The sequence below is a fragment of the Ylistrum balloti genome, unplaced genomic scaffold (genome assembly GCF_031769215.1).
Source record: "Ylistrum balloti isolate Yb309-2 unplaced genomic scaffold, AGI_CSIRO_Ybal_v1 Utg370058, whole genome shotgun sequence".
In the NCBI taxonomy this organism is placed as follows: Eukaryota; Metazoa; Mollusca; class Bivalvia; order Pectinida; family Pectinidae; genus Ylistrum; species Ylistrum balloti.
In genome coordinates, this window is record NW_026782107.1 from 749,328 (window position 1) to 762,499 (window position 13,172).

The 13,172-nt window shown below is 33.7% G+C and overlaps 1 protein-coding gene and 2 non-coding genes across 3 annotated transcripts in view; 2 read left to right on the forward strand and 1 right to left on the reverse strand.

The window, feature by feature from the left end:
- Nucleotides 1-1,281: 1,281 nt before the first annotated feature.
- On the reverse strand, nucleotides 1,282-1,445 carry LOC132549495 (U1 spliceosomal RNA). Its single transcript, XR_009554179.1, has one exon. It is a non-coding gene; the product is annotated as a U1 spliceosomal RNA (small nuclear RNA).
- A 780-nt stretch (nucleotides 1,446-2,225) lies between these two features.
- The window catches only part of LOC132549468 (colorectal mutant cancer protein-like), a 64,353-nt gene continuing 53,406 nt past the window's right edge, over nucleotides 2,226-13,172 (forward strand). Inside the window, exons 1-4 of the mRNA XM_060213407.1 lie at nucleotides 2,226-2,377; nucleotides 4,832-4,958; nucleotides 6,162-6,288; nucleotides 8,361-8,521. Coding sequence (XP_060069390.1) covers nucleotides 2,226-2,377; nucleotides 4,832-4,958; nucleotides 6,162-6,288; nucleotides 8,361-8,521 — 567 coding nt within the window. The remainder of the gene's footprint in view (nucleotides 2,378-4,831; nucleotides 4,959-6,161; nucleotides 6,289-8,360; nucleotides 8,522-13,172) is intronic.
- Nucleotides 9,846-9,917, forward strand: Trnad-auc (transfer RNA aspartic acid (anticodon AUC)). Its single transcript has one exon. It is a non-coding gene; the product is annotated as a tRNA-Asp (tRNA).

The following is a 13,172-nucleotide window of genomic DNA, read 5'->3' on the forward strand; positions in this document are numbered from 1 at the left end:
TTCCTATTTCAAAGGCGGAGACCAACTTTCTTGAAAAAAAATAACCATATTGAAAGATATAAATAAATTGTTTTGTCAAAAATCAACCAGACATTTCATTACAACCATGAGCCTAGCCACTTCTTAATTCATCAATTAATTTTAAATATAGTTATGTTATCTCATATCGGCTATTCATTATTTCCCGTCAATGTTTTGGGTAAATAGCCATGTTAAATCTAACGAAGGAGAGGAATAGATGTAAGATTATAACTTGTTTTTTAAATTATCTTTATTTATTTTTATCATATCATGTTAGATCTGAAATGCAAAACTGATTAAATTTATAATTTTGTTTATACTATCTACTGTTTATATTGGTTTCAAGTTCCAAGTAGTTAATTGTATTGTTACCCATACAACTGTATTGTCAGGATTATCTGAATCCTTATCATAACGTTTGTTAAAAGAATTCTTGTGGTTACACCTTCGTAAATAATCAATAACAACAAGAAAAATACCAATATGCGAACGGAATCATAAACCAAACACATTAAAACTAAGGCAAAAGAAAGATTTACACGCCGACTCTCGGAGAATTAGACGAGGTGTACTGGAAGGGAAAGCGTCTTTTGCTTCATCGACAACATCCGTCATATAAATATTGACCAATCTAATCTGTCCACTGTTATTATTATTGTCTAAAAACACGAATGAATGGATCCATAAGGTTCGTAAATTAATTTCAGATCGTGAATGACCTGTTCACTCAATCAGCAAGCTCGTAACACGCGATCAGTGTTGACCAGCAAAACTTCATCAAAGTAATTTTTACTAAGACAAAGGCTAAGACTGGAGACATTGGTTACACTTCCCAGGCCTCACCATCACTAAGATTGTAAAAGAAAACTGCTGCAAGTTGTACATAGAAAGAGGCATGATTAGAGAATTCGGTGTAATTACACACGATAAATCGGCTTATCATATTTAAAAAGAAAAAAATGGTTAAAAACACTCAAACCTAGTGTATCACAATATTTTGAGTCACGTCCTTCATTAATACATATACTATTTACTTTATACTAATTTAGTAATTTATTTTTACAAATATTTTGACCACGGCAAGGATTAACAAGAGTAGGTATACTCTCACCTCATACACACGTAAATAACAATTTCATAATGCAAAGTATGATACCTGCATATAATTATTTTCTAGTTGTTAACATCAAGAAATTTCTTCTATCATACATTATGACTATAATAGAACGGTTTGGAACTACTTTTTGTTTTGATTATGGTCGAGGGTTAGCGCGAACGCAGACCCCCACACTAAAAAATAGCGTACCCGAGTAATCCGCATTTGGGATTATCGCAGGGTTCAGCCCGACCGGAGTGCAATGGAAGGGCCTCGACCTGGGGGAACCGCCTTGCTGATCACGGTATCCCCTGTACCAGGTAAGTATGAGTTGTTACGTTACTGGTACAGTATAAGAACTTCACCTAAGCTGACGAAGTCGGAGTATATTAAAATTAGCATATTGTAATAAATATTTATTTTTATTTACAAGATTTTACAAAGAATTTCATCAACTTTCTATACATTATTATACAGAACTATATTTAAATAATGTTAAATAAGAATGGGAATTTAACCCTCATCCAAATTGTTGTAATTTATGTTTATTATTAAATATTTAGTCATAAGAGATAATCTAACAGGGGAAATAATTCTGTCTAATTGAAGGGAAATAACTCTTGAATATCAGACTACAATTAGAGACTTTAAATCTTTTGATATTGTAATCAGAATTCCGAGATTGTCATATGAAAATCACGTCGTAGTTTTCAGACTTATGAACGGCACTCAATACTGAAATAGGAACAAAACAGAATGTGTTACACGTACTTTTTTACTGACGCCGTATCTACTGTACAGTAACTAGTAGCTGAAGTTCAAACAACCATTTTTGAACTAGGCGATCGTAAATAGTATTTTGACAGCCATATCGTTATAGTAATACCAGTAATAAATATGTGTTACGAAGCAATAAGCATTGAAGATCCACAAGAAAACGATTGTTTTGCGCTAAAAAAAGGTTACTTTTTTCCGGTTCGAAAATTATTGTGTACCTGTCGGAAGTCATCAATTACCCCTGTTTCCGGTATAAGATGATCATCGCCAATTCAGAGCTATCAAACTAAGAAAGCTCGCTGTAACATCCCAGAATGGTAAAACAGCGGACATGGAATCGTCACCAGATGATGTTGACACACTGACCGCCCGTCTCAAACGGGATAGCGGCTCGGACAGCGACTCCAGTAGCACGGCAGAGGAAGAAAGACTACGAAGACTGTTCGACAGTTGTGATGCGGATGGAGACGGACTTCTGGACAGGTGAGACTTAAAACTTATATCCAATCACACTTTCTGTTGTCAGGTTAATAGTCATACTGTTCTATAACTTAGCTGATCAATGGAATTTGTCTCGCTAGCTTGGCGAGGATGTAACTACGTCAAATAATTGGGTTTCGGAGACAGAGGCTGCTGTGGTATTTAATATATTTCTAATTCCTTGAAGTTTTGCTACCTAATTCAAAAACATACGGTTATTCGTGCAAAAATATTAGGATCTTACCAATTAAATGCTTGTATTGGTGACCAATGGCAATGATGGGGTTGGTGACCAATAAATAGCATTAACAAAATAAAAAAAAATGGTACCACTTTTTACAGCTTCTTCAGTGCCTACATTAGGTTTCAAACACATAACCTACTGGTTACTAGTCTGATGCTGAACAGGTATAGAGAAGTTCTTTTTAGTTTAGCTGAGTGGTAAATTGCAGCTAGCATTTTATATATGCTATATATCTTAATATACTGTCAGAATTTCAAACACAACTGAGCAGATCTTTCAGAAATTTGTGCTATGATCTTTACATGCATGTATTTCATAAAAGATCTGTAAAATGACCTTATCAATGTCTCACAAAAGTTACATAAATGTACAGGTGTTATTACAAATCATTGGTAAATCTGGACAGAAAAAGTTGTTCCAATGGCAGATAATAGTTATTGCTTGATACATGTAAATGAATCATATCATTTCCAACAACAAGTTTTTGGTATCAAATTCTAGACTTAAACCTACAGAATCTAATCATATTGAGGATGGCAATAAGCATAGAAAGATGAAACTTATGATATGAAGGATTTGGTTCCAGGTAATAATTAATGTTTTGGAGTTAAGTCACCTAATGTGCTGGACTATGCATCCTTACATAATTATCATGATAAACCATGATTGCTAATATTTATTGTACATCTTTATTTATTAAAACTTCTTACCATTTCTTTGCTAGCAGTTTAATTACACACATTAAATAACTTCTTTTTACACATGTGTAATTTGACCTAGCAGAGCTATGATTGGCTGAAGGTCCTGTTTGCTTTCATTATGACATCATCAGTTTAAACATAAAATATTTTTTGAACAGATGTGGTGAATGTTTTAAAGCTATGTGATAAACACAATCTTATATTTTTCCAATTCATATAGAATTTTCTGAATAAACTCATCACAGATTTTTTTATATTACCTCAATAAATACACAGTGTAATGAAAATTTTGTGATGTGCGAAGAATTTCAGAAATCACATATCAAATGAGAAGTTTCGAACCTTTTCATCATATCAATTTCTCTACTCTATATTTATAGTCGCCATTGTTACGTCACGTGTGAATGTGTGATGCGTCTTCATTATCTAATCCAATGTTACAAGCTGTATTAGGTTACGTTACACCTGTGTAGTACACAAAATTAGTTTTGTGGTATATTCACAGAATATTAAGGTAATCATGTGATCAATTAAAGAAATACCAACTTTAGTCCTAATCCATCGATAATGACATTTAAGGTAATAATGTACTTGTACAGTAACTTTTATGACAGCTGTTTTTTGTTTCTTTAATCTTTTAACAAGGACTTTGATATTTCACAGAGAAGTTGTATTTGTACCAGTAAGGTTTAAATTTTAGTAATCAAACATGATTCTGGTATCATTAATTCAACAAAGTAGAAGATTTGGAAACTTTTTTAATATGTTGCATATTTAAGCTCTAGACACTTTAAGATTAAATAATTTTCATGTTGTACGGAATTATCATTACTGTAGCTGGTCAACATAATACCCTAGATGATAAAATTGACACATGGGAGGTTTACTTATATCAAATCCCTTGATGAGTCCCAGTTGGAGTTCTCATTTTGTTGATAAATATGATATGCAGTTTTTCCAATTGTAGATTAAATTTTCTTAAAATGTGCATAACAGCCCTATATTCACTTATAAAAAGACTTATTTATAACGACTGTCTCAGTTACACAATGGAAAGGTTTAGTTTTTTTTAAATATATCTTTTTTTATCTGGTCAAGTAGATATGATGGTTGTGTAGAGTCAAGTCCAGGACTAATGAACATCATTGTGATAGTCTGGTATTGTATAGGAGTCCTTGACCTTCTGTCGGAAATAACTCTCTATATTGACATCATGTTGTACAAGGAAAATGTGTAGGTGAAGATAAAGTGTTTAGTCTAAAGTTCCTGTACGAAATGTTTTTTTTTTAATTCTGATGTTACATACATAAAGGTCTGATAGATAATTTCAGTTTTCTATTGTATGATGTGGCTGTACACGAATAATTAAAGGGTACACTAGAAAATTTCAAAATATGTTCAATGGAGTATCATTTAATATTTGTTTTTTACTTGTAAATGTGAGATTGGATATACTGTGCTGATGTTTGTGGATATTTTATGATTTAAAAGTTGACAATAACTGTGTTGCAGACATGACTTTGAATACATGTGTCGACAACTCAACATGGAGGATTCCTCAGCTGAGATTATGGCTCAGATTGGCATGGTTACAGACAGCAGGATCTCCTTCCAGGACTTTATACAGTCTCGCTCACAGGTAAGTCATCAGAGAGCCTTGGACAACTTTTAACAGTAAAATACTTTTTACAGTTTCCCACACAGATCAGTCACACATCAGTCACAGGGAAGATTTAATAGCACAGAGCTTTGTACAGTCTCCCTCACAGGTAATTGAGAAAAGCTTTGATGACAGTGTTACGATAGTATGATCACTTTTGTGATATTATTGTGACAGTCAAGTGACTATTGTGATATTATCACAATAGTTTTTTCATCTTTGAAACATATTTTCAAATACAGAAATAAATGCAGAATTTACCAAATATTACAAGTGAAAAAAATACACAACAGTTTTCGCTTAAAAAAGTGTGCATTTTACGTGGAAATTTACGGTATTACAATTTGTATACAATCAAGTATGTTGCATAGTAATATTGATTCCATTTTATTGTATTATCATGGTATTCATACCATTTGTGATAATTGTTATGTAACTCATACACAGATAAACTCAAGACTGTACAATGTATAAGTTTTACGGTAAGTTTAGTATAATTTATTCTTTACATTTAGCTTGTTTTACATTTCAAAAGGTGATGGATTAATTCAACAATAGTATAATTATTTGGTTTTGATATTAAGGTTGACACATTTTATACATGTTGCCTTTTTTTGGGGGGACATTTTTAAAAATGCTACTTTCTGCCGTGTTCTTTCTCAAAATGGATTTCAAAGATGTTTTACTTGGATGTGGAATTAAGGAAATCACCACCTCCCTCACTGTAGTCTGTAGATTTAATTAGACCCTATTGGATATAACAATATAACACTTATCTAAGATATAAACTCTTGTTGATGTAAAAACTTGTGCTTAAAATTCTGTTTCCATTTTAAGTAGGTGATTGTGCCGTTCTTGTACTTTTTATGCTTTCCCCCTAATTGAGATCCTAAGACGCATTTATAAATAAACAAAGGCAAGCCTGCAGCCATTTGACAATAACTTGGTGAAAAATCTTGCGTTCTGGTGGCATTTTTGTTTAGTAAAAGAAATTATCTTTAACAATCAATAGTTGGAAAACTATCAGGATGATTATTGATTTGAAAATATCCTGTTGACCTTCTAAAGCTACACATTGATAAGTAAACCTATCGTTACACTACTACTAGCTAGGTAGGTAGCATACAGAAAGAAATTATTACCTTACAAACTAGGATTTAATATTTTGTGTGCCGTATACAGGTGCTGGCGGACTCGGACACTGGTCAGTACATGGATGATACTGGGATAGAGTCTGACCACAGTGGCCTGGTCAAACAACCCCAGGCTAATATTACATCCTGGCCGACAATGAGCAGTGATAGCTTTGGTAAGTTTTCTGTTAATCTGAGGATGTTCATTGTAGACAACTACTGAAGGTGGAAAATCTCATTGTTCAACACTAATTTTTTTCAAGGGAGACAGCAAGTCTTCTTTTGTCCAATTTCTGACAGATGTCAAAAATATCATGAGGACCATTATCACTGTTCTGAAATGTAGGGACAGCACATAATGGTTTTAGCTTACCTGATCTGAAGGACCAAGATTATCATATGCCATACTGTTGGACCGTTGTCTAGCCGTCAGGCATCCATTAACAACACTGCTAAAATCCTTCTTCTGGTGGAAAGATTCAATTTAAGCTAGGATAGATATGAAGCATCCTTGGGTGAAAAGAACTTAGATTTGTATAAACAATGAATGTAACCCCCTTGGAGCAGAGGGGTGGGGCCTAATAGGGGAAATAGATATAAGTGTTTTGAATACTTTTCAGTTAGCTAAGATTAATCAGTTTCAGCAAAATGAACCAGTTGATTGAAACAGACTGTATGGGCCTCTTGTTAAATTACTAATCCAGATATGATAGATTTGATATATGACAGGTTTTTAGTTGCTTTATCACTATTCAGTTTCATTTTGCTATATCAACATAAGGAATTCTATTTACTCAGAAAGACAAGGTTTAGACCGTAAACATGGTGTTTAGAATAGCTTAGTGAAAGACAGTCTTATTGGAATGATTGTACGAAGACACTTTCAATTTCTGTTTAATATTAGATACACTAGCGGTTTGTTTCTCAGGAAGCTGCTATCAAGGTTGTGTTCATGGGCAAGACACTTCCTTAATTGATTATGTTCTACTCCCAAACAAACAAATACAGTATACATAGCTGGTTTGTTCTTGCATGACTCCTCATTGATGCAAGGGGTCAAAAGTGTAGGAGTTTAAAATCAGCTTAGACAATTGTTATTACATAGAGAATAGTACAATCAGTATGACAGATAAATATTACTGTATGATTTTAAATAAGGTTCAAGATTAGGTCAGCAGTAAAGCTAAGTGATTGTATCAGATCGTGTGATGAGGTCAACCTATTATTGGCCGTATTGTAACCAGCCTGAATTGTGAAAAATGGTACAATCTTCTGATCTTTCTTACCTGTGGTTAGTATGTAATTTAAACATGACTTTTAGATCTCTAGTTAATGGGCTCCATTCCCAACAGAAATCATTTTATACTTATGTCAAATTCCAAAAATTTGCAATATACATTAATTATTTTTTTTTATAACGTTACACAATGCATACAGATATGATAACTACACAATGCATACAGATGTGATAACTATACAATACATACAGATGTGATAACTATACAATACAAACAGATATGATAACTACACAATGCATACAGATGTGATGACTATACAATACATACAGATGTGATAACTACACAATACATACAGATGTGACAACTATACAATACATACAAATGTGATAACTATACAATACATACAGATGTGATTACTACACAATGCATACAGATGTGATAACTATACAATACATACAGATGTGATAACTACACAATACAATATAGGATGGTATGTTTATTACTGATAACACTGTTTTTGTGTTAAGTCTAAAATGTCTACAAGTTGGTATCAGCCTAAGTACTGTTACACCCCCTGAGGTGAAATCACCCCCTGGAAAGTGTCCTCTCTCAAATTTTAATATTTTGCTGCATCTACTTATGGCTGTTTGTTTTTAACATCAATGTTTTTGGCCTGGAAGAAAAGTGCTTAATTTTTCTTGTGAAAAAAACTGTTCTTTCGAATCCCACTTAAATTTTCGGATGGTGCTGTTTGCGGATTGGTTTCACTAATTAGTAATCACCTGCAGCAGTCATCTGGGAACGGTAAGAGTTTAGCCAGGATATCCAGAATCATGGGCAGATAAAGGATGTGATATCAAAGTGGTCATATGATAATTCTAAGTTATGACCAGATAATAAAGAACTTTGGTATCACTGTTGTATTTAGTTAATGGTATGATAAATAAGACTGATTGTTTTCAGTTCAATACTTTGTATAATTTTTACCTAAATCACATTGCTGTTTTTAGGAGCACACTCTGGTAAGCCTGACAGTGTTGACTATGATAGTGGAGCCCGAGATATGAGTCCAGAACCCCCATCTCTCCAAGCCTTGATGGAAACCCATGACCCAACTATTGCACAACATGGTGATAGTAACACCAACGGCATGCTGGACCTCGCGAACCGCGTGAGTGCTTGGCTTTATCTTATGCTGAAAACGAAGTTCATACAAACTAGAAATGTACTTGAATTTTCTGTGTCTGATTTGAAATGCTCTGCATTTCAGGCCTTAAAATGCCATCAAGTTTGGATATAAGATCTTGGAAATTGATGTCAGGCCTTAAATATTTATATATTAACACTGTTGATTGTAAAGAAAATTTTATCAATTTTTGATAATCTATTGATAATGTGAAAGAGGAACAATTTGGTAGAAATACAAGACGGAATTAAAATTTGGAAAAGACAAAAAGAAAAGAGAAACAATACATACTGAAATAAGGATATTTCCCCCTCTACTGTCACAAAGTGTTGCACTAAAACCTGAAAACCTTGAAAAATGTCCTAATTTTGATACATTGTCATTTGTATGAGCTTTGATAAACGTTTCTCCTCTGGTACTGTGCAGTAAAACCTCAGGATCGGCATGAAGGTTTTGTTATATTGTGTAGCAAATAAAAAGGGGGAGGGGAGGAGAGGAATATCTTAATTAAAAATTAATTTCAAGTCGGCTTCATCTTTGGAAAGTTTTCGACTACTTACACATTTCTAATTCAATAAAGTATACTTTCATGCGAATCTCTGACATTTACTCAAAATCATGTACATTTTTTGTGGTATATTTATTTTTGTGTTAATTTGTGAGGAGAGCCAATTACTAACTCAGATCACTGGTGATTATTTGTATGAAGCTCCTTGTGACATCCTTGTTACTCTATTGTTAACTTATTTTTACTTCTGTTGAATTTAAATACATCTGATCATATCATCACAAACAAAGATGTAAGACACATATTACTTTCAAAGTCAAGCATCATTAAAACTCTGTACTTTTAAACAACATTTTTTTAAAACTCTGTACTTTTTAACAACATTCCTGTATTGCTGTCTTTAGAACTTCACAAAATGCTGTCAGTCAAATGTACAGCTATGATTCTGAGGTCGAGTACATAGCAAATGTGATATGATTGAAAATCCTGGACGCTATATATGTGTTGAAATGGTGCTAAAATATTTACAGGGTTTATCACATGTAAAATATGTATGATATTGAAATTAAAAAGAGAAACAAAACAAAATTATTAAAACTTGTCAAAGATGTTACACGCTGGGGACAACTACCCTGTATAAGTATAAACAGGTTACAAAGTGTAACACTAAACACTACACAGACTTGACAATAAGTCTGGTCTATTGAAGACCTATCACCTTATCTTAGTGTAAAAGGAGCGGGTCGGTGTGGCTTGTACATAGTGTTAAATACGGTCTCTGTCACTCAGCTGACGGAGCATGCTTCTTTGGCTCAGTTGGTAGAGCACTGGCTTATCACGCCGGAGACCCGGGTTCGATTCCTGGTCGGGGCACTCGACAGGAATGTGTATTTTCCCTGTTCTTCTACATTAGAAACAACTCACTTTGATGTTCACACATAAAAGCATGTGGAGCATTTATGTTCATTTCATTTGTCTCCATACTTTACTCAGGTAAATACAATTCAGTATGGTCATAACATGTATCACATGACTAGATTATTTTTCAGGTACAAATGGTCACATGACTCTCATTAACAACATGTTTTTATCTTTGAAGATAAAAATGCATCTTTTCATCTAAACTTGTGTTTTGTTACTTGTTGTGTTTGTTGAGGGAGAAATATAATGTCATCAACTATATATAGCCATGAACTTGAAAATATCTCTCTAACCTACCAAGAAGGATTCAAAACCTAGATATTCTATTGGTAGTCCCTTGAACTTCGAAACATTGAGGTTTGACTGTATTCACAAATCATAGTGATTTACAGTGTAGTAACTGTTAAAACCATATTAAGGAAAGCATGATAATTATTATATTCACACATTTGTTGTACAATTTGCATTAAAAATCCGTAAAATGTTAGCGTTTTATTACCAATGTACAATCCTTTGGATGGAAAAAGCCATTTTGACGGTGTATATTTTTTCGTCTCTATTGGTAACACTTATGATACCATTGTTACATGAGTAAGTGTATATACCGTCTAATATTTCCTAGTTTTACTGGTGTCCTGACACAAATCACCAACAGCTTTTCTCAGTATACTCAACATACACAAATTATACTGAGATACATAAGAGGTGTGAGGGGGTAGTAAAAGGACCATTTATCACACTGTTTAGTTGATGTCACAATAAGGGAAACATAGCCCTTTGGTCCCTTTTAGGACTATCCTTGGTGTTCTAGGAGGTATAGAAAACACTTGAGATGTTGTGTCCAGTTCTACACCATAACGTAATACAACATGTGTCTGACAGTTTTTACACAAATTATACATATATATAGATGTGTCTGACAAGCAACATTCCTTATGCATCACAGCATTACATATGTAGCAACTTTACAAAATTTGTTCAAAATAGACATATCATACCTTCTTCCTCTCCAACCCTAAAATTTCCAATTGGGTATAGGCAAACAAACAATATTTCAATATTTGTAAATTTGAATGTTTGAAAGAATTTTGCTTTGCTCATGTTGTCTCTATTTAAAATGTGATGGGATATTGAGTGTAAGATTAAGAACATGTTTGAAGTTTATAGAAATCAATGGTTAAATTTAAGATGAGGTTTACAGGAAATGTCAGTGATGTGAAAAGGGTTTGTGTGACAGATGAACAACACTTGTATTGTAGCGTTTCGTATATCTAACATGAACTTAATTTTGTGATTTGTTGAAACTACTTCCCCTCTCACATGTGTTTAATTATTATGCTATAAACAAATTTAACTCTCAAAGGGAAATGTATAAACCATGTTTTATGAAGGGAGATCACTCTGTCAGTCATGTTGATTGATTACTCAAATGCTAAGATTTCAGAATATCTAAAACTGGAAATTTCTAAGCAAGCTGTAACTTTATAATAATTGTTATTTTCATTGATGTACATTGTACAGCTGTTAAGTTTCAAAGAACTAATTTTTCACAGTTGTTGTGTGTTAAGCATTTTCACATGTATTAAAATTTGCACTGACGTGTGAACTAGTGTCTATGTATACAGGTATTTCTGAAATTTTCAGTCAGTGTAGAAACGTTTGTCAGGTATTTAATTTACTGGCTCTTAATACAGCAAAACTAATTTCCCCCAGAATATTACTAACCAAACAACAATCAACCACATCATAATGGTGGACTTGAATCTCTTACTGTCCATGACAAGCCTGACCTTTCCTTATGGTCTCAAAATATCTAGATAAAAAAACAAAATTGCCCTGACATATTTAGAGATGGATAGGAAAGTGAAATTGTCCTCAGATTTATAGAGACGGATAGGAAGATGAAATGGTCCTAAGATTTATAGAGATGGATAGGAAGATGGAATTGTCCTAAGATTTATAGAGACAGATAGGAAGATGGAATTGTCCTAAGATTTATAGAGATGGATAGGAAGATGGAATGGTCCTAAGATTTATAGAGACAGATAGGAAGATGGAATTGTCCTCAGATTTATAGAGACAGATAGGAAGATGGAATTGTCCTCAGATTTATAGAGATGGATAGGAAGATGGAATTGTCCTCAGATTTATAGAGACAGATAGGAAGATGGAATTGTCCTCAGATTTATAGAGATGGATAGGAAGATGGAATTGTCCTCAGATTTATAGAGATGGATAGGAAGATGGAATTGTCCTCAGATTTATAGAGACAGATAGGAAGATGAAATGGTCCTCAGATTTATAGAGACAGATAGGAAGATGGAATTGTCCTCAGATTTATAGAGATGGATAGGAAGATGGAATTGTCCTCAGATTTATAGAGATGGATAGGAAGATGGAATTGTCCTCAGATTTATAGAGACAGATAGGAAGATGGAATGGTCCTCAGATTTATAGAGATGGATAGGAAGATGGAATTGTCCTCAGATTTATAGAGACAGATAGGAAGATGGAATTGTCCTCAGATTTATAGAGACAGATAGGAAGATGGAATTGTCCTCAGATTTATAGAGACAGATAGGAAGATGAAATGGTCCTCAGATTTATAGAGACAGATAGGAAGATGGAATGGTCCTCAGATTTATAGAGACAGATAGGAAGATGGAATGGTCCTCAGATTTATAGAGACAGATAGGAAGATGGAATGGTCCTCAGATTTATAGAGACAGATAGGAAGATGGAATTGTCCTCAGATTTATAGAGACAGATAGGAAGATGGAATTGTCCTCAGATTTATAGAGACAGATAGGAAGATGGAATTGTCCTCAGATTTATAGAGACAGATAGGAAGATGGAATTGTCCTCAGATTTATAGAGACAGATAGGAAGATGGAATTGTCCAGATTTATAGAGACAGATAGGAAGATAGAATTGTCCTCAGATTTATAGAGACAGATAGGAAGATGGAATTGTCCTCAGATTTATAGAGACAGATAGGAAGATGAAATGGTCGTCAGATTTATAGAGACAGATAGGAAGATGGAATTGTCCAGATTTATAGAGACGGATAGGAAGATGGAATTGTCCTCAGATTTATAGAGACAGATAGGAAGATGGAATTGTCCTCAGATTTATAGAGACAGATAGGAAGATGGAATTGTCCTCAGATTTATAGAGACAGATAGGAAGACAAAATGGTCCTCAGAT